We start from the raw sequence: 27,986 nt of genomic DNA, 5'->3' as shown, positions 1-27,986 counted from the left end.
GTTTCACAAGTGAAAGTTATTTTAGAGACCACGCTTTCTCTGTCTCGTGGTTTCATCTCTATAGTGTTGCTGCTGTAGTAGTGACACTGTAGACTTGTAGTGTCACAAGTCCACAATACACTTGAATGCCTTCAGTGACGGTGAACTCACTATCGTACCTAAGGAAGTCCATTCAATCTCAGGGCACTTCTGACAATTAAAAACATTTAAAACAGTCTGTGGAATCACACCATCATTTTGACCTACCTCTAAAAGGCCCAGATTTTCTATTATTTTCCATTCACAATTATGTTTCTTTAAAGCTCAGAGGTTAAAGCGTCTGCCTGCGTCTGCCTGCAATGTGGGAGACCTGAGTTCGATTCCTGGGTCAGGAAGATCCCTGGAGAAGGAAATGGTAGCCTACTCCAGTATTCTTGCCTGGAGAATCCCATGGACAGAGGAGCCTGGTGGGCTGCAGTCCACTGGGTCACGAAGAATTGGACATGACTGAGCGACTTCACACACTCAAGATGACCATAGTATCACGTCTTTATTCTTGCTTGGGGAATTTAATTTTGGAAACAGGCAAGAGTTCATCACAGTAAGGTAAGGTGAATAACGTGGATGTTTGAACATGGGTGATGTGACCGAGGCAGTCCAGATCAGTTTCTCTAAGTATATAGTCCATGGGAACTGGCTCCTCAGTAAGAACAGGCTTATTTAAACACTTTCAGAGCCGGTAGCATGAGGAATCATGGAGAGAGGTGAAAACAAGCAGTCATTGACTGAAAAAAAGAATGTGCACCTCAGTGAGAGGCCTCTGGCTGGGAAGAAATGTGGAAAGTCAGCTGGGGCTGAAAGAAATTTGCTGGAAATACTTCCTGGTACGTTTGGCACAGTAGCTACTCATGAAACAGGTGCACAGTCTTTCCAGGTAGCCATGCTTTATATTTTGATTCTCTTGACATTACTTTAAGAGAGGGAAAAAAATACCAGTTTTATGACCTATCCACAACAGCCTCTAGGTTCCTCCATTGTTAGTTCACACAAATAGAGCAGTTAATAGAAGCACCCCCTCTCACCTGAGCACGTGGAGAACCACCTGCCCAGGGCAGCAAGCTTCTGCCTCACCTGCTTCACCTGGTGCCAAGATGAGTGGCAGGGTTGGACTAAGTGAAGGAAATAACTGGCAGCACACGAGTTGCTTCTTTATTTGGCTTGGCTTTCCACTCTATGTGAACTCAAACTACTGGAAATGACCAGCAGGCTCAATTCAGATTTAGAAACTGGGGATGGGTGGGTGGGGGGCTATGGACCTAGAATCAGGTACAGGGTTTCAGTGTCCCCATCTGGAAAATGGGGTGAGACTAGATGACCTTGTACAAACGCTCAGGTTTCAATATTTTGTGGGTTAGTGAGACAGCCCACCCTAACTTAGCTCATGCTCCCTACCCACCTTCCCAAACCACCACCAATACCACCACCGACTTGGGTCTGCCTGGAAAAGATGACAGCAAATACCATGCTCCCTAAACCTAATATCTCAGCTCAGTGAGTATATTTGTGTTTTGCCAGGAGCCATCTACTATCTTTTCCCAAGTATGTTTCTGACCCTTGATCAGATTCAGAAACACTTAAATGAGTAATCACAGTATTTTACAAATGAGAATGTCCTCCAGGAGCCTCCAGATAGTAGCTTTCAACCCTAGCTGAACACTGCAATTATCTGGGGAATTTTTATGTTGATTTCTGAGTTCCACCCTTTAGGAGGTCTCTTGGTAACTGATCTGGGGTGTGTGACCTAGGCATCTGATTTTATTATTTATTTATTTTTAATGCTCTGAGTGGTTGGTGAGAACCACTGCTCTCACTCTGTGGTTCTGAAACTGGGCACTTCAGACCAGCAACCCGAGCATCTCCTGGAACCTGTTATTCATACCCATTCTCCTCCCCACCTCACAGCTACTGACTCAGAAACCTCAGAGAGGAGCCCAGAGATCTATGTTTTAATTTATTCAAAGTTAAGATGTTAGAATTTGAGAACTATGGCAGCATATAATTTCTAACAGGAAGGTGGAGATTTTAAGAAAAGACTCTTTTATAACCAGGGCCCAGTGATGACTGGCATGGCAACAGGGTGGGGTGGGGTGGCGGTGGGTGTTAGTTTCCAGCAGCCAGTGGCCAAGGTCTCAGTGGAGTCATTATCGGTCCTCAGTCAAGCTAGCATTACTTTCTGCTGGATTCTTAGGGTAGCTTTTAACTACACTCACCAACTTCGCTCATTTCCCTCCCCAGTTTGTCCTCCATGCTGTGGCAGAGGAATCTTCCAAATGCAGAAGTGAGAGTCCTGTCTCCTATTTTCCACTCAAGGGGACTCAGAGGAAACACCTTTAGGCTCTGCCCCAGGCTGCAGCGGGGAAATCAGAGGCCAGGCAGCTGATAGGGAGGAATGGAGACATGGGAGTGAAGTGGCCTAAACTGACATGGAATGTTGTGTGTCCACTTACAGGCACTCACACCGCACTTAGTAAATAACATCCTCGAACCGGATGGCCACGAACTGGAACAAGGCAGCCAGTGGGAGATTCAAAGTTCTAGGGGGTGGAGGGTGGGAGTCACAGGATAAAGAATGAATACATCCAGAATTCTTACCCTGAGACTCCGTGATCAGAGCAGGTGGTTGGGGTACTGGTTCCTCTTTCCCTCTCTGTGCATCAGGATGAATTGGTAGCATCTACAAACAACCCCCTAACATCTACTGTGTGGTTGGCCCAGAGGAGAGAATCGTGTCCCTCAAGAAGCTTAAAAATTTAAATGAGACAAAACCCACATAGGAACCATGCGTCATGTTTGCGTTTCCACAAGGAAAGACTTTAGCGGAGGCAGAGCTCTGACAGCTGTTTTTACACGGTATGCCCACAGTCAGGCCTTGAGGGTTAAGAGCAGCCTAATTCTGCAACCTGGACCTTTCTAGGCTAAGTGAAAGAGATAACATCTCATCCTTAGAAGCATTTGCTGTGTTCCAGGGTCTCTACCACATTGAAACATATACATTACCGTGTGCAAAACAGATAACTAGCGGGAAGTTGCTGTATAACACAGGAAGATAAACCCTTACTCTGTGTCAACCTTGACAATCAAGAGGGGACATATGTATACTTACAGCTGATTCACCTTGTTCTATGGCAGAAACCAACACAACATTGTAAAGCAATTATCCTCCAATTAAAAAAATGAAGGCAAGATCACTGGATCCTCACAGCCACCCAGTGAAACAGGTATATTATTCTCGAGAAAACAGTAAAACAGAAAGAGCTGAAAGAATTTGCTCATAGTCCTACCCCTGTGACAGAGCTGATCTGGAACCAGGCCTGAAGGACTCCATGCTCTAGCCACTACCCCGTCCTTCACCGTGACAGCCCTTGTAAGATTTCACACATTTAAACCTGAGGCACTGACCAGAGTTGGTCTGAATTAGATTTCAGTTGACTCAGATCCAGGGCAACCTGAGAGTTATGATGGTTCTCCAGTGCCAACCACTTTACAGCTCAGTCTTCCCCAGTCTCCATGTTATTTACTCAGAGTCGATTTGCATTTGTGGAGGAAGCTGCTAGTGGAGAAGCTGGCAGGAACCTTAATGAAGCCAGGTGGGACCCATTGAAATGGGAATGTGTTGAACTAAGTTATGAAGAAATGAAGCCAGCTGTCAGCAGGCTTAATGAAAGGTTAACAGGAATCCTGCAACGGGTGGCTGGGGAGACTCTGTCTTTCTGAAGAAAACAAAAAGTTGAGAAGTGGGTTCCCTGCCTGGAGGCAAGAGCAGAAGGAGGAAGCCACTTGCAACCGAAAGGCTGGGTCTGAGATAGAGTTTCATTTAGATTTGTAAACATGTTACAGTCTCAAGAAAAAAAAGAAATAAAGAACTGTAAGTTCTCGGCTCTCTGAGCATCAAAGGCCAGCAAAGGGAAGTGTTCCTGAATATGAGGAAACTAACGCTGCTTTGCAGTATCCTGAGGAGCCTTGGAGATGGCTGCTCCCAAAACAGAAGGGGGGTTCGCTATCTAATTGTGCTGTTAAAGCGCACTTCTGCAGTGGTAGCTTTATTCATGTTGCATAAATCATCGGGGAATGGGGAGGCAGGAAAAACCCTTCACATCCTTTGATTCACCTCCCACTTCTTAGTTGCTGAGCCTGAGGCCCAGAGAGGAGGAACGGGTTACCAGCGGGGCTATACAGAAAGCCAGTGCTGGAGCAGAGGGCTAAACCACAAACCCTAGACTTATCTGTACACACTGTACGCTGTGCTCACTCATGTCTGACTCTTGCAGCCCCGTGGACTGGAGCCCACCAGGCTCCTCTCTACATGGGGATCTCCAGGCAAGAACACTGGAGTGGGTTGCCACTCCCAATCTCCAAGGGATCCTCCCGACCCAGAAATCAAACTGTGTCTCCTGCATTAGCATGCAGAGTCTTTACCACTGGGGAGCCCCAGGTGATAGGATAAGAGTATCTATGGCTATGTGATAATCTTCTCAGAATTTTCTAATTCCACTTGGATCTGCTTGATTCTTTACTCTTTTGAAGTCACATTCTTTAAGCTCTTATTGGGCCTGCAACTCACATTTCTTTCCCTTATGCTTGTCTTTCCCAGCACACACTTGACCCTGTTGGACTCCCTCCTGTTCCCAGAAAGAAGGAATCGGACACTGCAGTACAAAGCTTGACTGCTGCTTTCTTAGAGCTGCCACCATTAACTCGAGTGACCAATTTGTCCCAATTTTAAGACTGAAAATTCTGGCACGCAAGAACCTTACCACCTCGGTGTCTGACAAACTGGGATGGTTGGTCAGCCCAGGTACATAACTAAATTGGAGATCAAAAGCAACACTCCTTTGAGTTCTTTAATATCGTGTCCCTGCACTTGGCTTTACTTCAGGCTTTTTTTTTTTTTTTCTGTGACTTTGCAATTGGACCCAAGGGGAATTTAATTTCGGAATGGTGGTTCAGACTGTAAAGAATATGCCTGCAAGGGAGGAGATCCTGTGTCGGGAAGATCCCCTGGAGGAGGGAATGGCTCCCCATTCCAGTGTTCTTGCCTGGAGAATTCCACGGACAGAGGAGCCTGGCAGGCTATAATCCATGGTGTCTCAAAGAGTTGGACATGACTGAGTGACTAACACTTTCACTTCCAGCATTAGAATAGACTACTAAATCTATATTCTAGACCCTTGTTCTGCAAAATGTGGGCCTCAGACAGCTGTTGTCATCACCTGGGAGCTTCTTAGGAATGCAGAATATCAGTGGCACCCCCAGACCTTCAGAATCTGCATTTAAACAAGACCTCTGTGGGATTCACATGCACATTAAAGATCAAGGCGTACTTGTCTAAAGCACTGATCTTCAAACGTGTCTGTACAGTGGAACCTTGTGGGGAACTTAAAAAAATCCTGAAGCTGGATTCCCCTCTGCTCTCCTGGTTTAATTACCATTGGGGAGACCTGGGCTTCAGGAGTTTTGAAAGCACCTCAGGCAATTCTACTATACAGCCATGTTTGCAAAGCACTGGTCTACAGGGAGGGCAGCTTTGCACCAGAAAGCAATGTTGCTAATTAATCAGGATAACTCTTGGCCTAAGTTACAAGTTTATGTGGGTCTAGTACCCCCATGTGAGTTTGCTCCAAGAAAAGATCAATAAAATTTCTCAAGAAGATCTGCAGCGACAAGATAATGACCTCAATGTCCTAATTACTGTGGACAAGGCCCATTAGAGTAATTAAAAACCAAGATATGATATTTGGCCTGTGGAAAGTGATAATGAGAAAACAGCAAAGATAAACAGAGAAGGAACGTCTAGAGGGGCAAGGTGATGCTATAAGTCTGTTAAGAGATATCAGAGGGATAATGAGAAGGCAGTAAGATGTCAAGGGAAAAGTGGAGAATGGGTTCAGTAGAAACCTTTGTGTAGAAGAAGCAACTTGGTCAAAGGCAACCCTGTGCCCTTTGGCACCAAATTGTAATAGGAGTCCCTGTGTATGTGTGAATTTGGTGACAGGAGTACAACCACCAAGCACACACCTTTTTAGGAGGCCGCTGCTAGTTACAGGGAATGGACATCTTAGCGGTGACATCAGGTCACAAGAAACAGTTAATGGTTTTAGTGCTTTTCTAAGTATATGAAGATGCAAGAATCCAAGTTCATAAAAATTTTCCCCTGAAAATATCTAATTATCAGAAGGCCTGTTCTGCCCTTTTCACCAGAGAACAGAGTGCCTCATTCCTGATCTCTACTCTGAACTTCCTTTGGATATGTTAAAGATCAGCAGCTGGAGGGGCAGTTACTCAATCCTTTTTGAGCCAGATGGGGAGTGACATTCTTCAGTTGACAATGAGATGTCAGAGTCTTTGTGACTTTCCTTGATTCTTCCCTCTTGATCCCAAGATGGCTGCCACAGCTCTAAAATATCCTTCCACAAAAGCATCCCAAGCAGGAAGGAAGAGGTAGATGGGAAATGGGACTTTCCCCCTGATATGATATATACCTTTTATCAATATGGGAACTATTTCCTAGAATCAACTAGAGAACTTCCCCATGTATTTCACTGCCCATACATTTCACTGGGTCACAGACCCATCCTTTACCAAGGGGGACTGAAACCTGTCTGGGACCAATTTACACCAATTATTACAGGCTGTGCACACTGCCATTCAGGCAAAACTTAGGATCAGTCTGCATGGAAGAACTGGGAATAGTTGTTCAGTAACACTGAAGAAGCTGAAGTTGAACGGTTCTATGAAGACCTACAAGACCTTTTAGAACTAACACCCCAAAAAAGATGTCCTTTTCTTTATATGGGACTAGAATGCAAAAGTAGGAAGTCAAGAAACACCTGTAGTAACAGGCAAATTTGGCCTTGGAGTACGGAATGAAGCAGGGCAAAGGCTAATACAGTTTTGCTGAGAGAATGCACTGGTCATAGCAAACACCCTCTTCCAACAACAAGACAAGACTCTACACATGGACATCACCAGATGGTCAGCACCAAAATCAGATTGATTATATTCTTTGCAGCCAAAGATGGAGAAGCTCTATACAGTCAGCAAAAATATGACCGGGAGCTGACTGTGGCTCAGATCATGAACTCCTTATTGCCAAATTCAGACTTAAATTGAAGAAAGGAGGGAAAACCACTAGACCATTCAGGTATGACCTAAATCAAATCCTTTATGATTATACAGTGGAAGTGAGAAATAGATTTAAGGACTAGGTCTGATAGACAGAGTGCCTGATGAACTATGGTCGGAGGTTCGTGACATTGTACAGGAGATAGGGATCAAGACCATCCCCATGGAAAACAAAGGCAGAAAATCAACATGACTGTCTGAGGAGGCCTTACAAATAGCTGTGAAAAGAAGAGAAGCGAAAAGCAAAAGAGAAAAGGAGAGATATTCCCGTTTGAATGCAGAGTTCCAAAGAATAGCAAGGAGAGATGAGAAAGCCTTCCTCAGTGATCAGTGCAAAGAAATACAGGAAAACAACAGAATGGGAAAGACAAGAGATCTCTTCAAGAAAATTAAAGATACCAAGGGCACATTTCATGCAAAGATGGGCACAATAAAGGACAGAAATGGTATGGACCTAACAGGAGCAGAAGGTATTAAGAAGAGGTGGCAAGAATACACGGAAGAACTGTATAAAAAAGATCTTCCAAATCAAATAATCACGATGGTTTGATCACTCACCTAGAGCCAGACATCCTGGAATGTGAAGTCAAGTGGGCCTTAGAAAGCATCACTATAAACAATGCTAGTGGAGGTGATGGAATTCCAGTGGACCTATTTCAAATCCTGAAAGATGATGCTGTGAAAGTGCTGCACTCAATATGCCAGCAAATTTGGAAAACTCAGCAGTGGCCACAGGACTGGAAAAGGTCAGTTTTTATTCCAATCCTAAAGAAAGGCAATGCCAAAGAATGCTCAAACTCAATGCACAATTGCTCTCATCTCACATGCTAGTAAAGTAATGCTCAAATCTCTCCAAGCCAGGCTTCAGCAATACGTGAACCGTGAACTTCCAGATGTTCAAGCTGGTTTTAGAAAAGGCAGAGGAACCAGAGATCAAATTGCCAACATCTGCTGGAGCATGGAAAAAGCAAGAGAGTTCCAGAAAACTATCTGTTTCTGCTTTATTGACTAGGCCAAAGCCTTTGACTGTGTGGATCACAATAAACTGGAAAATTCTGAAAGAGATGGGAATACCAGACCCCCTGATCTGCCTCTTGAGAAACCTATATGCAGGTCAGGAAGCAACAGTTAGAACTGAACATGGAACAACAGACTGGTTCCAAATAGAAAAAGGAGTACATCAAGGCTGTACATTGTCACCCTGCTTATTTAACTTCTATGCAGAGTACATCATGAGAAACGCTGGACTGGAAGAAACACAAGCTGGAATCAAGATTGCCAGGAGAAATATCAATAACCTCAGATATGCAGATGACACCACCCTTATGGTAGAAAGTGAAGAGGAACTAAAAAGCCTCTTGATGAAAGTGAAAGAGGAGAGTGAAAAATTTGGCTTAAAGCTCAACATAAGAAAACTAAGATCATGGCATCTGGCCCCATCACTTCATGGGAAATAGATGGGGAAATAGTGGAAATAGTGTCAGACTTTATTTTTTGGGCTCCAAAATCACTGCAGATGGTGACTGCAGCCATGAAAATTAAAAGACGCTTACTCCTTGGAAGGAAAGTTATGAGCAACCTAGATAGCATATTCAAAAGCAGAGACATTACTTTGCCAACAAAGGTCCATCTAGTCAAGGCTATGGTTTTTCCAGTGGTCATGTATGGATGTGAGAGTTGGACTGTGAAGAAAGCTGAGTGCTGAAAAATTGATGCTTTTGAACTGTGGTGTTGGAGAAGACTCTTGAGAGTCCCTTGGACTGCAAGGAGATCCAACCAATCCATCCTAAAGGAGATCAGTCTAGGGGTTCATTGGAAAGACTGATGCTGAAGCTGAAACTCCAATACATTGGCCACCTCTTGCCAAGAGTTGACTGATTGGAAAAGACCCTGACGTTGGGAGGGATTGAGGGAGAAGGGGATGACAGAGGATGAGATGGCTGAATGGCATCACCGACTCAATGAATATGAGTTTGGGTAAACTCCAGGAGTTGGTGATAGACAGGGAGGCCTGGTGTGCTGCGATTCATGGGGTCACAAAGAGTCGGACAAAACTGAGTGACTGAACTGAACTGAAACAATCTTGATTTCAAGCATATTCGTTCATCTAACAAAAGTGTGCTGGATGACTCCTATGTGCCAAGGGTCCTTTGGGTGCTGGGGTCTAAGAATGAACTAGAGAGACCTGTTCCTCATTCCCAGATGCTTATAGTCTCTAAAGCCATTTCTGTCTTTATTAGGCTAAGCACAAAATATAGAGACTTGAATCACTTCTAATGTACCTTAGAGGTAAAAAGAAGGAAGAGAGAAAAAAGAATGAGAATTTGGAATTCTTCCTGCACACTTCCTTGCAGCTGTGACTTTGATGCCAGTGTCTGGAGTCAATAGAGAGGTCTATTCTTTATGGCCACCCGTCTATCTGTCTGGCATGGATGGGTAGAAAGAAGCAACGGCTATTGAGACATGTGTCCTCTGCTTTAGGTCAGGTCCCCTCCACCCACTAATGCTCTGTGGCACCTGCCGTAGCAGGAGCACAACAAGAGAGATGCGGGAGGTGACCAACCAGCCAAGAGGTTGGGGGGCAGGTTAAGGGGCTCATGGCCTGGTAACCACCTAACTCAGAAAGGGACCACATGACAGTCACATTCAACAGGCCAGATAGCACCAGGAACAGCTGGATAAGAACTTTCACACTTTTCTAGAAGGAGGAACAATCCTGCGGAAAGAGTAACTGAGAACGATGCTGGGAACTTGCTGCATGACTTGTGTTAACAAGGGAAAATGTTTCAGGGGATGAGGCCCGAACTTTTCACATATACAGATATGCGCCTGAAAGTAGGCTTGTTTCTAACAATATCACCTGTGAAAAATTACTGCATCACTTAGTAAATACTGACTGAGCACTCTTCTACATCAGGCACAGGCTTAGTGCCTGAGGACACAACACTCAACAGGACAGAGAAGTCTGTATGGAGCTTTTGTTCCAAAAGGATAGGCCAGCAATGAAGAAGTCACCCAAATGACGGGCATTGTCTTTGAAGGCTGTGCTTGGTGCCGCAAAGGAGATGCATTGAAAGAAGGTGGGGAGCCCTCTTTGAGGACAGGTGTGCAGGAAGGTGTGGCAGAGAGAAATGGGGCACCTCCCGCCCCTGGCTTCCCCTTGCACCGTGCTCAGGATGCTTGCTCCCCACCAGTGGTCCTCAGAATACCCCGGTGGCATCGTGGTACCTGTGTGAGCTGAGAACTGAAGGATGACAAGGAGCGGCCTGTGAAGATCTGGGAGAGGCTCTCTCAGCTGCGGCAACAGTTAATGACAAGGCCCTGAGGCTGGGAAAATGGGCGACACTCAGGCATCAGCGTCGAGGCCAGCACGGTGGCAGCACGGGAGCAAACTGTGCGGACAACGGTGGGGGAGGGGGAGGCGGGAGGAGAGCTGGCATCCGCTGCACTGATGCAGGCGACGATGCAGGCCCCATCCACTGGACGGGCCCTGCGCAAGCCGTGCTAGGAGGTCCGAGAGGCAGGGGGAAGAGTTTCGACTTTATCTCCTGGCTTGAAGACATTCGCGAACGGTGAATATACCGTGACTCATGGCTAATGCCATAAATTAAGCCTGTTCTCCAGTAGTGCTTGTCCCTAATAGGACTCTGAGCTTCCCAGGTGTTCAAGTGGTAAAGAATACACCTGCCAATGCAGGAGACGCAGGACGGAGATGCAGATTCAATCCCTGGGTCAGGAAGATTTCCTGGAAGAGGAAATGGTTGCCCACTCCAGTATTCTTGCCTGGGAGATCCCATGGATAGAGGAGCCTGGCAGGCTACAGTCCACAGGGTCACAGAGAGTCAGACAGGACTGACCATGTGCACACACATACAATATGATTACACTAAGGGCTTTCCATGTGGCTCAGCTGGTAAAGAATCTGCCTGCAATGCAGGAGACCTGGGTTCTATCCCTACATGGGGCAGATCCCCTGGAGAAGGGAAAGGCTATCCACCCACTCCAGTATGCTGGCCTGGAGAATTCCATGGACAGTTGATGGGGTCACAAAGATTTAGACATGACTGAGCAACTTTCACAGTCACACACTGAAGATGTAGAAATGGATACACCAGAAATCTTTGGTCCTTACATGAAAACATCTACAAGCAGAAGCAGACAGCTACTTCTGCTTTATTGATTATGCCAAAGCCTTTGACTGTGTAGATCACGACAAACCATGGAAAATTCTTCCAGAGATGGGAATACCAGACCACCTTACCTGCCTCCTGAGAAATCTGTATGCAGGTCAAGAAGCAACAGTTAGAACTGGACATGGATCTACAGACTGGTTCCAAATTGGGAAAGGAATACATCAAGGCTGTATATTGTTATCCTGCTTATTTAACTCATATGCAGAGTACATGATACAAAATGCTGGGCTGGATGAAGCACAAGCTGCAATCAAGATTGCTGGGAAAAATATCAATAACCTCAGATATGCAGATGATACCACTCTAATGACAAAAACTGAAGAGGAACTAAAGAGTGTCTTGATGAAAGTGAAAGAGGAGATTGAAAAACTGACTTATAACTGAACAATCAAAAAACTAAGATTAGGGCATCTAGTCCCATCACTTCAAGGCAAATAGATGGGGAAAAAGTGGAAACAGTGGCAGGTTTTATTTTCTTGGGCTCCAAAATCATGGCAGATGGTGACTGCAGCCTTGAAATTAAAAGATGCTTGCTTCTTGGAAGAACAGCTATGACAAACCTAGACAGTGTATAAAAAAGCAGAGACAACACTTTACTGACAAAGGTTCATGTGATCAAAGCCATCGTTTTTCCAGTAGTCTTGTGTGGATGTGAGAGTTGGACCATAAAGACAGCTGAACTCTGAAGAATTGTTGCTTTAATAAGTGGTGCTGGAGATCAAACCAGTCAGTCCTAAAGGAAATCAACCCTGAATATTCACTGAAAGGTCTGGTACTGACCCTGAAGATCCAATACTTTGGCCACCTGATGCAAAGAACTGTCTCACTTGAAGAGACTCTGACTCTTCTAAAGACTGAGGGCAGTAGGAGAAGGGGCAACAGAGGATGAGATGGTTGGATGGGATCATCGACTCAATGCACAGGAGTTTGGAAGGTAGTGAAGGACAGGGAAGCCTGGAGTGCTGCAGTCCATGGGGTTGCAGAGTCAGACATGACTTGGCGACTGAACAACAGCAATACAACGTAGTGTATATTACATTAGCATATTTTATGTTACAAAATTGCCACTGCTATTTACATAAGACTAGTTACCATTTGTCAACATACAAAGTTTTGGCAATATTATTGACTATATTTCCTATGCTCTCCAGACTTATTTATTTTGTAACATAAAGTCTGTACTTTCTATTCACCCTTACCAATTTCACTCATCCTCCCCCAAAGTGGAGTCGCTCAGTCATGTCTGACTCTTTGCGACCCCATGGACAGTAGCCTACCAAGCTCCACGGTCCATGGGATTTTCCAGGCAAGAATACTGGAGTGGGCTGCTATTTCCTTCTCCAGGGGATCTTCCCAACCCAGGGATCGAACTTGGGTCTCCTGCATTGCAGACAGACGATTTACCGTCTCAGCCACTAAGGAAGCCCACAACATCCTCCCCCAACTTCCCCACTAACAACCACTAGTTTTTGCTCTGTGTCTATGGGTCTGTTCTGTTTGATCATTTGTTTTGTTTGAGCCTATATATAAGTTAAATCATATGATATTGTCTTTTATGTCTGACTTATTTCACCTGGCAGAGTATCCTCTAGGTCCATAAATATTATCACAAATAAGATTTCATTCTTTTTTATAGCTGAATAATATTTCATTGTATATATACCATGTATTCTTTATCCATTCATCTATAGATGGGTACTCAAGTTACTTCCATATCCTGACTACTGTAAATAATTCTGCAGTCAATGTAGGGGTGCATATATCTTTTTGATTTCATATTCTGTTTTCTTTGGAAAAATACCCGGAAGTAGAATTGTCGGATTGTTTGGACCTTCTGTTTTTCTAAGATCCTCCATGTGTTTTCCACAGTAGTTATGCTGATCTACATATCTACCAACAGTGCACAAGTGAACCTTCTCTCCACATCCTTGCCAACACCTGCTATTTTTCGTCTTTTTCATAATAGCCATTCTGACACGTATGAGGTGATATTTCATTGTGGTTTTAATTTGCATTTCCCTGATGATTAGTGACTAGTGGTCCCAGGACTAGAAAAGGTAAGTTTTTTATTCCAATCCCAAAGAAGGGCAATGCATTGATTTTTCAAACTACCCCAAAATTGCACTCATCTCACATGCTAGTAAAGTAATGCTCAAAATTCTCCAAGCCAGGCTTCAACAGTATGTGAACTGTGAACTTCCAGATGTTCAAGCTGCATTTAGAAAAGGCAGGGGAACAAGAGATCAACTTTTCAACATCTGTTGGATCATAGAAAAAGCAAAAGAACTCCAGAAAATCATCTACTTCTGCTTTATTGATTATGCCAAAGCCTTTGACTGTGTGGATCACAACAAACTGTGAAAAATTCTTCAAGAGATGAGAATACCAGACCACCTGACCTGCCTCCTGAGAAATCTGTATGCAGGTCAAGAAGCAACAGTTAGAACTTGACCTGGAACAACAGACTGGTTCCAAATTGGGAAAGGGATATGTCAAGGCTGTATACTGTCACCCTGTTTATTTAACTTATATGCAGAGTAAATGATGTGAAATGCTGGGCTGGTTGAAGCACAAGCTGGAATCATCATTGCTGGGAGAAATATCAATAAGCTCAGATATGCAGATGACAACACCCTTATGGCAGAAAGTGAAGAAGAACCAAAGAGCCTCTTGATGAAAGTGAAAGAGAAGAGTGAAACAGTTGGCTTAAAACTCAACATTCAAAAAACTAAGATCATGGCAACCAGTCCCATCACTTCATGGCAAATAGATGGGGAAACAATGGAAACAGTGACAGACTTTATTTTCTTGGGCTCCAAAATCATGACTGCAGCCATGAAATTAAAAGACACTTGCTCCTTGGAAGAAAAGCTATGACCCACCTAGCTGCTGCTGCTAAGTCGCTTCAGTCGTGTCTGAATCTGTGTGACCCCATAGATGGCAGCCCATCAGGCTCCCCCGTCCCTGGGATTCTCCAGGCAAGAGTACTGGAGTGGGTGCCATTGCCTTCTCCAGACCCAACTAGACAGCATATGAAACAGCTGAGACATCACTCTGCCAACAAAGGTCCATCTAGTCAAAGCTATGGTTCTCCCAGTAGTCACATATAGATGTGAGAATTGAACTATAAAGAAAGCTGAGTGCCAAAGAATTGATGCTTTCGCACTGTGGTGTTGGAAAAGACTCTTGAGAGTTCCTTGGACTGCAAGGAGATCAAACCAGTCAATCTTCAAAGAAATCAGTTCTGAATATTCATTGGAAGGACTGATGCTGAAGCTGAAACTCCAATACTTTGGCCACCTAATGGGAAGAACTGACTTATTGGAATAGACCCTGATGCTGGGAAAGATTAAGGGCAGGAGGAGGAGATGACAGAGTATGAGATGGTTGGATGGCATCACCGACACAATGGACATGAGTTTGAGTAAACTCTGGGAGTCAGTGAGGGACAGGGAAGCCTCACATGCTGCAGTCCATGGGGTCGCCAAGAGTCAGACACGACTGATCTACTGAACAACAACAACAAAAAAATGAATCAATTTTCCTGGGTATTCATTTTAGAGTCTATCCCTTTCTAGATATAAGTACTCTATCTAGATAAAAATAGGCTCTTTCTTTCAAAGCCTGTTTCTTCCTTCATATGACTCTCTCTTTTGCATCATGAATAGTTTGCACACAGCCAATCGTGCTGTCCAATGGCTGGGCTGTGTGCTCATCCTCACCACCTCCCAGTGAGAACACCAGATCAGGAGTTTAGTGAGTTGGAATTGGGAGTCCTCTGCTACCAGCTGCGAGGTCTGGAGTAGGTACTGCCCAATCTGGACTCCCCCTTCCTGCTATGTCCAGTGAAGCTGTCTCGAATCCACTGTCTCTAAAGCCTGTGCCATCTCTCTAAGCCTGGGAACAGCTTTCTCATCTTCTCTGCACTCGGTCTATGAAAGGGGCACATCCTCGGGGTTGGAGAGACCCCTGCCTACTTTCCCTCCTGCGTATCTTGCTCCAGAACATTCAAAACAGAAAATTATGCCGCACTGAGAAATTGGCACTCATAGAACTTTCCAAACCTCTCCCAGATCAAGTGAAGTTAAATCTGGATATTTAAACTTTCCGGCCTATACCAAATCCCTCCAGCTATGCGGACAACTTCTCCGTGAAATAAAAAAGCTGCTGCTGCTGCTGCTAAGTCGCTTCAGTCGTGTCCGACTCTGTGCGACCCCATCGACGGCAGCCCAATAGTCACAAAAGATAATCCTAAGCATCTCCCGAAGGACCTTCCCTCATCCTGATAGAGCCAAACAATTAGCCCAGGTTGGCAAATGATCAGCAAAAAACTCCAAGGAAGAAGAGAAAGCATTTGAGTGTCAGCTCAGAGATTTTAGCCTGTTGTTCTGCAAGTTCCATATCTTAGCCCACAACTTTGTTTTTCTTTAAGTTTGAGCCAACTAATATATAAATGAGAACATTTTACATAAAAACTCAGATATAATATTTCTCTCAAAAAAATCTGACGATCTGCCTGTGCTGAGTCTCCACCGCCTTGCTGACATATAAAACCACCGCCTCTTTACCCTTTTCCCACTGTTTCCCCACATGTCACCAAGGGAGACCGTGCTTCATCATGCTTGTACAGCCTTTCTGTTATTGTTTTAAAGCAGAAGAAAATTTGTATCAACACTGGTAAAGCCAGATATACATCAAATGGACTGATCAAGAAAAATGGAAAATGGTGTTTTTCTAAGAGGAAGAAGAGCATTGCTTCTTGTGTAAGCAAATGTGAACCCAGAGGACTCTTTTATCTGCTTTCCCCTGTGGACATTTAAGTTTGAGAGAATTTGGGAAGCCTCGGGTGTGGGCTTCCCTGGTGGCTCAGAATCCACCCGAAATGCAGGACACCCAGGTTCAATCCCTGCGTTGGGAAGAGTCCCTGGAGAAGGGAATGGCTATTCACTTCTATATTCTTGCCTAGAGAATTCTATGGACAGAGGAGCCTGGCGGGCTACACTCCATGGGGTCACAAAGAATCAGACATGACTGAAGTGACTTCGCATATAGAGTATGAAAAGACAATACTGACACCTAGTGGTCCATTAACCAGCTCCCATTCAGTGTCCTAAATTCCTGAGGAGGGCTGTCCACTCAGACTCAGATAGAACTGTCTGTCTTCAGGTTCTAGAAACACAGGAAAGAAAAGACCACCAGTAGCTAATGACAATAAAGCAAACAAATAAAAATAGCATGTACTGTTTTGTTTTCTAAACCTTTCTGATGGGGATCTGGCTAAATCTTGGTTTGGCTCAATTATCTCCATTATACCAAAAGCATTTGTATCCAATAATGTATTTCTCTTACAAAACAGAGATAATTATGCTTTTGAAAATGCAAGACTTCTTCCCCAAGAGGTAAAAGCTCAAAAACCCTGAAATCTTCCATAATTGTTTATTTTATTTATTAATTAGCCTTCTAGGCACTGAAAAGTAAATAATAAATACCCAAGATTATGCATGCTTTTGAACTGTGGTGTTGGAGAAGACTCTGGAGGGTCCCTTGGACTGCAAGGAGATACAACCAGCCCATTCTGAAGGAGATCAGCCCTGGGATTTCTTCAGAAGGAATGATGATAAAGCTGAAACTCCAGTACTTTGGCCACCTCATGCGAAGAGTTGACTCATTGGAAGAAACTCTGATGCTGGGAGGGATTGGGGGCAGGAGGAGCAGGGTCGACAAAGGATGATATGGCTGGATGGCATCACGGACTCGATGGACGTGGACGTGAGTCTGGGTGAACTCCGGGAGTTGGTGATGGACAGGGAGGCCTGGCGTGCTGCGATTCATGGGGTCGCAAAGAGTCGGACACGACTGAGCGACTGAACTGAACTGAACTGAACTGAAGATTATGCATGTGTGCTGGTCGCTCAATTGTGTCAGATTCTATGTGACCCTGTGGATTGTAGCCTGACAGGCTCCTCTGCCCAAGGGATTTTCCATGCCAAGAATATTGGAGTAGGTAACCATTTCCTCCTCCAGGGGATCTTCCTGACGCAGGGATTAAATCCATGTATCCTGGATCTCCTGCATCTCCTGCACTGCAGGCAGACTCTTTACCATTGACCCTTCAGGGAAGCCCCTAAGATTATCAGGACAGAGAATCTGTTAGAGTTGTTTGTGAACCTCCCACCACAGCCCCAAATCCTTCAATCTGGAATAATAATGTTACCACAGGAAGGAGAGCTGAGGCAGAACTGGCAGAAGAATGCATTTTGAGAGCTGCTTTCATTTCCTATCGGCTAATAGTCTCCAGAGTTTTAAAATCAGCAAGATCTAAAATATAATCTTTGGTGACATTCAGTCTGACTACTGAATGAAAGAAAAATAAGTTTAAAGTGTATTTTAATAATTATTGTTTCACATCTAAAGCCTTTGAAAAAAAAAAAAAAGGAACCTGGTCTTCCAATCATAAGCTGACATTTCAATGTTATACTCTAAATTGGACTTCAGAATAATAGCACTGGTGAGAAATGTAGGAAGACATGATACAAATTTTAAAAAATATCTAAAGTTCCTGCCATTTTATTAGAGGAAAAATCACCAGCTCGTATCATGGCATAACTGAAAAGCTCAAGACACATGTTCAGGTCAAATAGAGGAAACAGATTCAGAGAGTCTCTCTCCTCTCAGAAACAACAACATCAAGAAAAACAACAGTGCGGAAAAGAAATCAGCCACAACCAAACAAGGAAATCAAACGTCAAGATCTCTGCAAGGCAGGAGGAGAAGGAAGGAAGAAGACTGGCTCCTGTCCTATCCCCAGAGGGTAGTGAAAGTCCTAAGAATGTCCCTTAATATTCCCAAATTGGACAAGAAATGCAAGAAGAATGGTATCTTTTTTGTCTCTTTTGACCTCAAGGAAGTAATTAGAGCTTCCCTCATAGCTCAGTTGGTAAAGAATTTGCCTGCAATGCAGGAGACCTGGGTTCAATTCCTGGGTCAGGAGGATCCCCTGGAGAAAGAAATGGCAACCCACTCCAGTATTCTTGCCTGGAGAATCCCATGGACAGAGGACCCTGGCAGGCTATCGTCCATGGGGTTACAAAGAGTCGGGCATGACTTAGCGACTAAACTACCACCACCAACTACTTAGAAATAACACTGGTTAGCAGAAATGAAAAGGAAGGGAACAGTAGCACGGCCCACTGGTGCAGAATCATAGGCTACTGAACTCCACACTCAAGTGACGGAATCATCTAGACGGCATCACCCTATGCTTCATTAACTGGAGCAATTCCAGGCATAGGATAGAAAACGAAATTTAAGGAAAAGGAACAGAAACCAGTACCTCTAAGAAAGACTGCACCCGACCCCAGCTGAATCCTTCCCCCATCACACACACAGAATAGAGAGAGGAAGAGGGAACACAGGGCTTGAGCCTTTCAGCTGTAGCTGGAAGATAAGTCAAGTCTCAGGTAATGGTGGGAAGAGGGTGGGGAGAATTCTCTCAGGCTGTAGGCAGTCTACAGAGCAGCTCTTTTAAGCAACAGTCATGCAACAGGGATTGAGGTTTTAATGTGAAAATACCCAAGAAAATACAGCATGAGAAAGAAGTTAAAAAGATTAATATCTTGATCTCACAGAAAACATACCCCAAGGATCATTCCCAAATGCTTTGTCCAGTGGAAAAGATTAATGAGAATAAGATTATTTGAAAGCAATAAACAGAAAATAAAACCTCTCAAAGTCCCACCAATAAATCTACAGAATTAAATATAAAGGGCTATGGCCAATGGAAGGAAAGAAATTAATAACCTAACTAAAATAATACTATTTTAGAACTAATGAGTAAATTAGAAACAGCAAGAAAGAGAACAGGTAATGTCCGATGCAGGATACAGCATGCTTGGGGCTGGTGTATGGGGATGACCCAGAGAGATGTTATGGGGAGGGAAGCGGGAGGGGGCTTCATGTTTGGGAACACATGTACACCCGTGGTGGATTCATGTCAATGTATGGCAAAACCAATACAGTATTGTAAAGTAAAATAAAGTAAAACTAAAAATTTAAAAAAAAAACTGAAAGAGAAATTCAGGACATAGAAGAAAGACAAGGTAATCATAGTAGATATGGAGGGAGGAAATGAAGTTTATGAAGAGCAGATATTATATAAGAGAAAGCTCTTTTTATATTCTTTTTAAATGTTTATTTTTTATTAGAGTATATTTGATTTAAAATGTTGTATTAGTTTTCTGTTGAACAGCAAAGAGAATGTATTCATACATATATCCTCTCATTTTTAGATACTTTTCCAATATAGGTCATTAGAATATTGAGTAGAATTCTCTGTGCTATACAGTAGGTTCTTATTAGTTATCAGTTTTATATATAGTAGTGTGTATATGTCAATCCCAATTTCTCAATTTATCATCCCCTGTCCCAGATTCTCCATCGATTCAGAGGGAAAGAATCCCCTTGCAATTCAGGAGATGAGGCAACAGCCCCAGGTTGATCCCTGGGTCAGGAAGATCCCCTGGAGAAGGAAATGGCAACCCACTCCAGCTTTGTTGCCTGGGAAATCCCATGAACAGAGGAGCCTGGCGGGCTATTGTCCATGGGGTCGCAAAAGAGTCAGACACAATTTAGTGACTAAATAACAACAGCCTGTTTTTATATCCTAAAGACAGAAAATCTCTGGAGTAGTGCTATGGTTTAAACTGTGTTCCCCAAAGAGATGTATTAAAGTCCTAACTGTTTAGTACCTGTGAATGTGAATTTATTTGTAAATAGTCTTTGCGGATATAGTCAAGTTAAAATGAGATCGCACAGTAGGTGGAATCTAATCTGCCTTTTATACAAGAAATCAGGGACACTGGGAAGAGAACCTGTGTGAAGACAGAGGACACCTATGGAAGGGCAGCCTAGGGAACATGGAAGCAGGGATTTGAGCACTGCACCCACAGACCAGGGAACCCCAGGGACTGCCAACCTTCCCCGGAAGCCTGGAGAGGAGAAAGGAAAGGAGGTGCGCTCAGGGAGAATCGACACCACCAAGTCCCTCTCTTCAGCTAGTAGCCTCCAGAACTGTGGGAGAATAAATTTCCATTGTTTCAGACCACTCAGTTTGTGGTACTTTCTTACAGTTAGATGTTCCAGAAAACTAACACAAGTAACAATGCGTACAAATGGAACAGAAGAATAAATCATTGAACTAGGTACTAATAAGAATTGTTTAATGAAATAAAATAAACTGGAAAAGTACAGATGAACAGGATATACCATATTCCAGAAAGCCTGAAAGAGCTGATGGACACCAATGACTGCCATGGTTAAAGAATTAAACTTCAAGAAGGAAAAAAAAAAAATGTTTCAAACCTAGAGGCAGAAAAAACTCAGAGGCTCTGATAATTTCTGACCCTTTTTCTTGAAGAATAAAATGAAAAATTGTTTCTGATGAAATGAAATGATGAAATCAAGCCAATCAAGGCAGAAATCAAAATAGATCTCAGCTATGCAGAAGAAGCTCAGATAAAACAACGTGGGGTGAGTACTGAACTGTTTTAAATATAGTACTAATAAAATTAACACTGGGAATTAGGGTTGGGAAATATAAATCTTCATAGAAATTTTATAAATCTTAGTGAAATATTTTAATTATAAATTGTATTGAAAAGCAACTAATTATGTTTTGAGAGAAGGACTCGAGTCAATGAATACTGGATATAATTCAAATATGAGATTAAAAAATAATGAATCTAAACTGTTTAATGTTTCACCTCATTTTCTTTTTTTTTTTTACATTCAACAATTTTTAACAAATAGTGATCAAGTTTTAGACATTGCGTTTGACACCAGGAAGCCTTTATGACTAAGACACAGTCCCTGACTTTCAAGGTTTATATTTTGACAAAAATAATAAATCTGATGTTTGAACTTTATTAGATTTTTATATTGGCATCCTCATGGTTATCAGGGCTTGCCAGGTGACTCAGTGGTAAAGAATACACCTGCTAGTGCAGGAGACTTGGGAGGTGCAGGTTCAGTTCCTGGGTCAGAAAAATCCCTTGGAGTAAGAAATGGCAAGCCACTCCAGTATTCTTGCCTGGAAAACTTCATGGGCAAGAGGAGCCTGCTGGGCTACAGTCCATGGGGTCACGAAGAGTCAAACATGACTGAGCATGCATGCACATCATAGGTAACTCACACCCAAGTATTAAACAGACATTGGTCAAGGGGCTTTATACATGTCTTATGGATTTTGTGCTACAGAGCTACAAGAAAGGTACATTATTATCCTCATTATACACTCCAAGAAATATTTACCTAAAGGTCATTAACTTCAAGCTCACCTCCATTTCTTTCTGTCAAGTCCTCCTAAAATTCATTTAATAGTTTTTTTTTTTTTTTTTTTTTTTTTGGTGCAAGAATGAAACAGGAGGAGGAAAAGAAGAAGGAAGGGAACAGAAAAACTGGAATCCAACTTCAGCCCAAATATTCATTAGTTGTGTGAGATGCTTAATTTTATGAATCAACTTGAATGAGGATGCCCAGATAGATGGTAAAATATTATTTCCATACATATCTGTGAGGGTATCTCTGGAAGTGATTAAAATTTGAATCCGTAGAGTGAAGAAGACCTCCCTCATCAATTCAAGCGAGCATCATCCAACCCATGATCCGAACCAGTGCAGGTGAGCGTTATCCAATCGACCCAATAGAACAAAAAAGCAGAGTCAGGGCACATTTTACTCTCTTTGCTTGAACTGAGACATCCATTTTTTCCCTTCTATTAGATATCTGACTCCTGGCTCTCAGGTTTTTGGACTCAAATTATGATGTATTGCCCTCCCCACCCCTAATATTCAGAAGTTTAGATTTGGAATAAATTATATCACTGGGTGTTCTGGTTCTCCTGCTTGAAAGGCAGATTATGGGACTTCTCAGCTTCCAATTTAAGAAAGGCAATGCCAAAGGATGTTCAAATAACTGTACAATTGCACTCATTTCACATGATAACAAGATTTTACTGAAATCCTTCAAGCTAGGCTTTAGCAGTACATTAATAGAGAACTTCCAGATGTACAGGCTGGATTCAGAAATGGCAGAGGAACCAGAGATCAAATTGTCAACGTATGCTAGATCATAGAAAAAGCAAGAGAATTAAAAAAACATGTACTTCTACTTCATCGACCATGTGAAAGCCTTTAACTGTGGATCACAACAAACTGTGAAATATTCTTGAAGAGATGGGAATAGCAGACTACATTACTCATCTCCTGAGAAACCTGTGTGCAGGACAAGAAGCAACAGTTAGAACTGGACATGAAACGACGGGCTGGTTCAATATTCAGTTAAGTTCAGTTCAGTCACTCAGTCGTGTCTGACTCTTTGTAACCCCATGGACTGCAGCATACCAGGCCTCCCTGTCCATCACCAACTCCAAGAGTTTACTCAAACTCATGTTCATTGAGTCGGTGATGCCATCCAACCATCTCATCCTCTGTCATCCCCTTCTCCTGTCCCCAATCCCTCCCAGCATCAGAGTCTTTTCCAATGAGTCAGCTCTTCGCATGAGGTGGCCAAAGTATTGGAGTTTCAGCTTCAACATCAGTCCTTCCAAAGAACGTTCAGGACTGATTTCCTTTAAGATGGACTGGTTGGATCTCCTGTCACTCCAAGGGACTCTTAAGAGTCTTCTCCAACACAGCAGTTCAAAAGCATCAATTCTTTGGTGCTCAGTTTTCTTTATAGTCCAACTATCACATCCATACATGACTACTGGAAAAACCATAGCCTTGACTAGATGGACCTTTGTTGGCAGAGTAATGTCTCTGCTTTTTAATGTGCTGTCTAAGTTGGTCATAACTTTCCTTCCAAGGAGTAAGTGTATTTTAATTTCAGGGCTGCAGTCACCATCTGCAGTGATTTTAGAGCCCAAGAAAATAGTCTGTCACTGTTTCCATTTTTTCTCCATCTATTTGCCATGAAGTTATGGGACCAGTTGCCATGATCTAGTTTTCTGAATGTTGAGCTTTAAGCCAACTTTTCCACTCTCCTCTTTCATTTTCATCAAGAGACTCTAGTTCTTCACTTTCTGCCTTAAGGGTGGTGTCATCTGCATATTTGAGGTTATTGATATTTCTCCCAGTGATCTTGATTCCAGCTTTGCTTCATCCAGCCCAGTGTTTCTCATGATACCTCTGCATGTAAGTTAAATAAGCAGGGTGACAATATACAGCCTTGTTGTACTCTTTTTCCTATTTGGAACCAGTCGGTTGTTCCATGCTCAGTTCAAACTCTTGCTTCCTGACCTGCATACAGATTTCTTAAGAGGCAGGTCTGGTGGTCTGATATTTCCATCTCTTGAAAAATTTCCACAGTTTATTGTGATCCACACAGTCAAAGGCTTTGGCATAGTCAATAAAGTAGAAATAGATGTTTTTCTGGAACTCTCTTGCTTTTAGGATAATCCAGCAAATGTTGACAATTTGATCTCTAGTTCCTCTGCCCTTTCTAAAACCACCTTGAACATCTGGAGGTTCATGGTTCATGTATTGTTTAAGCCTGGCTTGGAGAATTTTGAGCATTACTTTACTAGCATGTGAGATGAGTGCAGTTGTGTGGTAGTTTGAGCATTCTTTGGTATTGCCTTTCTTAGAGATTGGAATGAAAACTGACCTGTTCAAAACTGGGAAAGGAGTAGGTCAAGGCTGTATATTGTCATCCTGCTTCATCAACTTACATGCAAAGTACATCATACGAGATGCTGGGCTGGATGACTCACAAGCTGGAATCAAGATTGCCTGGAGAAATATCAGCAACCACAGATATGCAGATGATACCAGTTTAATGGCAGAAAGTGAAGAGGAACTAAAGAGCCTCTTGATGAAAGTGAAAAAGGAGAGTGAAAAAGCTGGCTTAAAACTCAACATTCAGAAAACTAAGATTACTATGCAGTGAATAGATGGGGGAAAAGTGGAAATGGTGTCAGATTTCATATTTTGGGGCTCCAAATTCAATGTGAATGGTGACTTCAACCATGAAATTTAGACACTTGCTCCTTGGAAGAAAAGCTATGACCAACCTAGACGGCATATTAAAAAGAAGAGACCCCAATTGGCCAACAAAGATCAGTATAGTTAAATCTATGCTTTTTCCCCTAGTCTTGTATGGATGATAGAGGTGGACCATAAAGAAAGCTGAGTGCTGAAAAATTGATACTTTTGAACTGTGGTGTTGGAGAAGACTCCTGATAGTCCCTTGGAGTGCCAGGAGATCCAACCAGTCCATCCTAAAGGAAATCAACCCTAAATATTCATTGGAAGGACTAATGCTGGTCTGAAACTCCAATACTTTGGCCACCTGATGCGAAAAACTAACTCATTTGAAAAGACTCTGATGCTGGGAAAGATTGAGGGCAGGAGGAGAAGGAGACGACAGAGGATGAGATGGTTTGATGGCATCACCGACTCAATGGATGTGAGTTTGAGTAAACTCCTGGAGTTGGTGATGGACAGGGAGGCCTAGCGTGCTGCAGTCCATGGGTTGGCAAAGAGTCAGACACGACTGAGCAACTGAACTGAACTGAACAATGTATACACAACAAGACTGTGTTGACTGTTGTCAAAGTATCTATTTTATATACGTGAAATTCTCTGTAAGTCTTAAAATGTTAAGAAAGAACATTTAAAAATTCTTTTAAGATATGATCTTGAGAAAAGGGTAGTTTTCAAACGGAATAAATTTAGGTCTATAGAAATGTTCAGTATACCTCAGTGTGGAACAGTGAATTTCATTAAGTGACTAGAACTCCTGAAGCACTGCTTTAGGAGATTCTGACTGGAAAGGTCCTCTAGCCTATGATCCTGAATCAAAATTAGTCTTAATATTTCACTCCATTGTAGAATAATACAAGTATTATTGTATTGTAGAATAATACAAGTTATTCTACTGCAGAGTTATTAGAAAACAAAACTTATAAGAACCTCCTATTTCCCTATTAAAGGAAGAGGAAGTTAATACCAAACAGAAAACTCTTATCTCTGGGAACCTACAGGAATTGATCGAAGGAAGTAGGAACACAAACTCACCTGTCCTTATACTCAACTCTTGCATGATTTTTATGTCATTGAACCACCCTCTTTTCTCAATACGGCAGCAATACAAGCCACTGTCAGATGGGTCAGCATCCTCTATGGTCAAGGACAAATCCCTTTCACCAATATATCCTTTTAGTTGGTAACGTCTGTCCTTCTGAAAAATAACGTTGTATCCATCAGTCTGGATAATGTCTGTTCCGCAGCTCAGCCAAGAACATTTTCCTCGGCCCCAGCATGCGGATGTGATTTCTCCAGTATATGAGCAGGGTAGCCTGACAGACTGACCGGCCACTGCAGTCACTTGACTGTAAGAGGTTACACCATCTGTAAATAAAGAGAAACCAAAGCATGAGAACATGAGGTCTCAATATTTTAATTTTAATAATTTTAATTTTTTTATATAGCTTATTTGGTTTGAAATTATGTGACTGTATCTTGAGTTTTTAGAATTTAGTATGAGCAAATTTCCATGTTAACATGTTCTTCAGCAGCATCACTATTTATTAGATATGACTGAAGATAAAAGATCATATAAACATTTTTCTCGATTGATGAAAATGACCCAATAGGACAGATTTTCTACGGAAAATATCAGGACAAAGATCAGATATATGTTCAGCCTTTTTGGTGAATATGATCAAACTTTTCTCCAAAAGATTTGATTGAGACAAATGGCATCTAGTAATGCATGAATATGTGGATATTCATCCTGTATTTGACAGGTAACTGTTTATTAAACATGTAAAACATACTGGTGGCTCTTCCTTTCTCCTAGATTCAATCACTGTCTTAACTGAAATCTGGTTTTAAAACACTATTGCATTCAAAGTTTTGATTTTCAATTTTTATTTGAATTTTCCAATGGCCATTGAACATAGTCACTTCATAATACCCTCTCTTATTTAAATTTTAAAAAAAAGTCTAATATTTTATTAAACATCATTGGCTGGAAAGCAGAAGTCTTGTAAACTCTTTAGAAGTCAGTTCTTAGGAAAATGGGTTTATAATACTTTTAGGAGAAATTAGTTTTATGGGCTTTAGCGTCATTCCAAAAAATTTAAGCAGGGATCCTTTCTTGAGCTCTGGGCAATGAATCACAGTCCACTTATCCAGGTGAAACGAAAAAGTTGGAGAATATTCAGTAAAATACTAAGTTTGCCTCTTAGAAACGAACAGGCAGGAAGACTCACCTGTGGCTCAAACACTGCTCATTGGCAAAAAGTTCCTAAAAGAAATATGAGACTGAACAGCTAATCACAGTCAGGACTTCCCTGGTGGCTCAGACAGTAAAAAGTGTCTGCCTGCAATGCGGGAGACCTGGGTTCGATCCCTGGGTCAGAAAGATCTCCTGGAGAAGGAGATGGCAACCCACTCCAGTACTCTTGCCTGGAAAATCCCAGGGACGCATGGAGGAGCCTGGTAGACTACAGTCCATGGGGTCACAAAGAGTCCAACAGGACTGAGCAACTTCACTTTCACTTTTCATAGTTAGGACTGGGCTGTGAGTCTGGGAAATGCTTTGGGAATAAGACACTCATTGTTACATAGTATAAGAGTATTTTCTTCACTGGAATTCTGATAATATTCAATTTTGCTTAATATCATTCTGTATCACAAAGCTAATACATATTAATTTTAAAAATTTGTTATAGAAGTATAATTTAAAATTGTACTTTTACTCATATTCTACCTGTAAAGATTGTTTTTAAATTTTAGGGTATATCTATCACTCATTTTCTCTCCTCTCTCATAGAATGTTTTGAATGAAAATATATTATCTATTAAAAAAAAATTTCCCATACAGCACAGATGGGGAATCTTAGTTTCCCAATGAGGGATGGAACCCATACCCACTACATTGGAAGTATGGAGTCTTAAGCCACTGGAAAAGAGGGAAGGTAACTCTCCTTCCCATCCATCCCCATTTCTTCTTCCGGTTCCTTTCCATGCCGTGATAACAATGGTTGCTGTTTGCTACATACACATGAGAAGTTCATGCATACACATGAACAACACAGATGGCAGCATATGCGTATGCACTGAATCATGCCTTGTTCATCTAGCTATAGATTTTATAATTCTTGGTGTTTAAGCAATTTCTTTGGCTTAAGGTTTAAGCTTTGTTCTTCGCTCACTAGTTGACCCCGTTATTTTTAAACAATGTCCTAGAAATCTACCTTGCTTGACCATACCTACATACTCACTATATTCCCCCAACCTCAGGGCTTCCAAAGCACAGCCCACCTGTTTGCTTACCTGTCAGAAGAAGTAGGAGGCCCAGGATGGCTACCCAAGGGTGCATGATGCTCTTGGCCTGAAAGAAAGTGAAGGTTGACTGGTTTGTACGCTTCCAGGCAGATGGTATCAGATTGGACACCACTAGGTGGCTTTTCAGGGGTTCCAACTAGCTCAGGTTCCTTATGCCTCAGCACAGAAAAAATTGAGCCAGAGCCTGAGGAGTGATGGATGAGACGTGATCCATTAAAACAGGATGCTTGTAAGACTTACAAGGAGACAGGTGAGCATTGTGCTGCCTCAAGTACTTAGT

General features: G+C 42.5%; 1 protein-coding gene across 1 annotated transcript; it reads right to left on the bottom strand.

The window, feature by feature from the left end:
* Positions 1-10,452: 10,452 nt before the first annotated feature.
* On the bottom strand, positions 10,453-27,740 carry LOC128051057 (hepatitis A virus cellular receptor 1-like). Its single transcript, XM_052643549.1, has 4 exons — positions 27,695-27,740; positions 25,430-25,762; positions 22,516-22,547; positions 10,453-10,665 (listed from the first exon to the last, which is right to left on the bottom strand). Exons 1-4 carry the CDS (start codon positions 27,738-27,740, stop codon positions 10,453-10,455), a joined length of 624 nt encoding a protein of 207 aa, XP_052499509.1.
* Positions 27,741-27,986: the final 246 nt, after the last annotated feature.

This window comes from Budorcas taxicolor, chromosome 7 (genome assembly GCF_023091745.1).
Source record: "Budorcas taxicolor isolate Tak-1 chromosome 7, Takin1.1, whole genome shotgun sequence".
Taxonomy (NCBI): domain Eukaryota; kingdom Metazoa; phylum Chordata; class Mammalia; order Artiodactyla; family Bovidae; genus Budorcas; species Budorcas taxicolor.
Note: the sequence above shows the minus strand (reverse complement) of the source record. Positions and strands in the feature narration are given on the sequence as shown.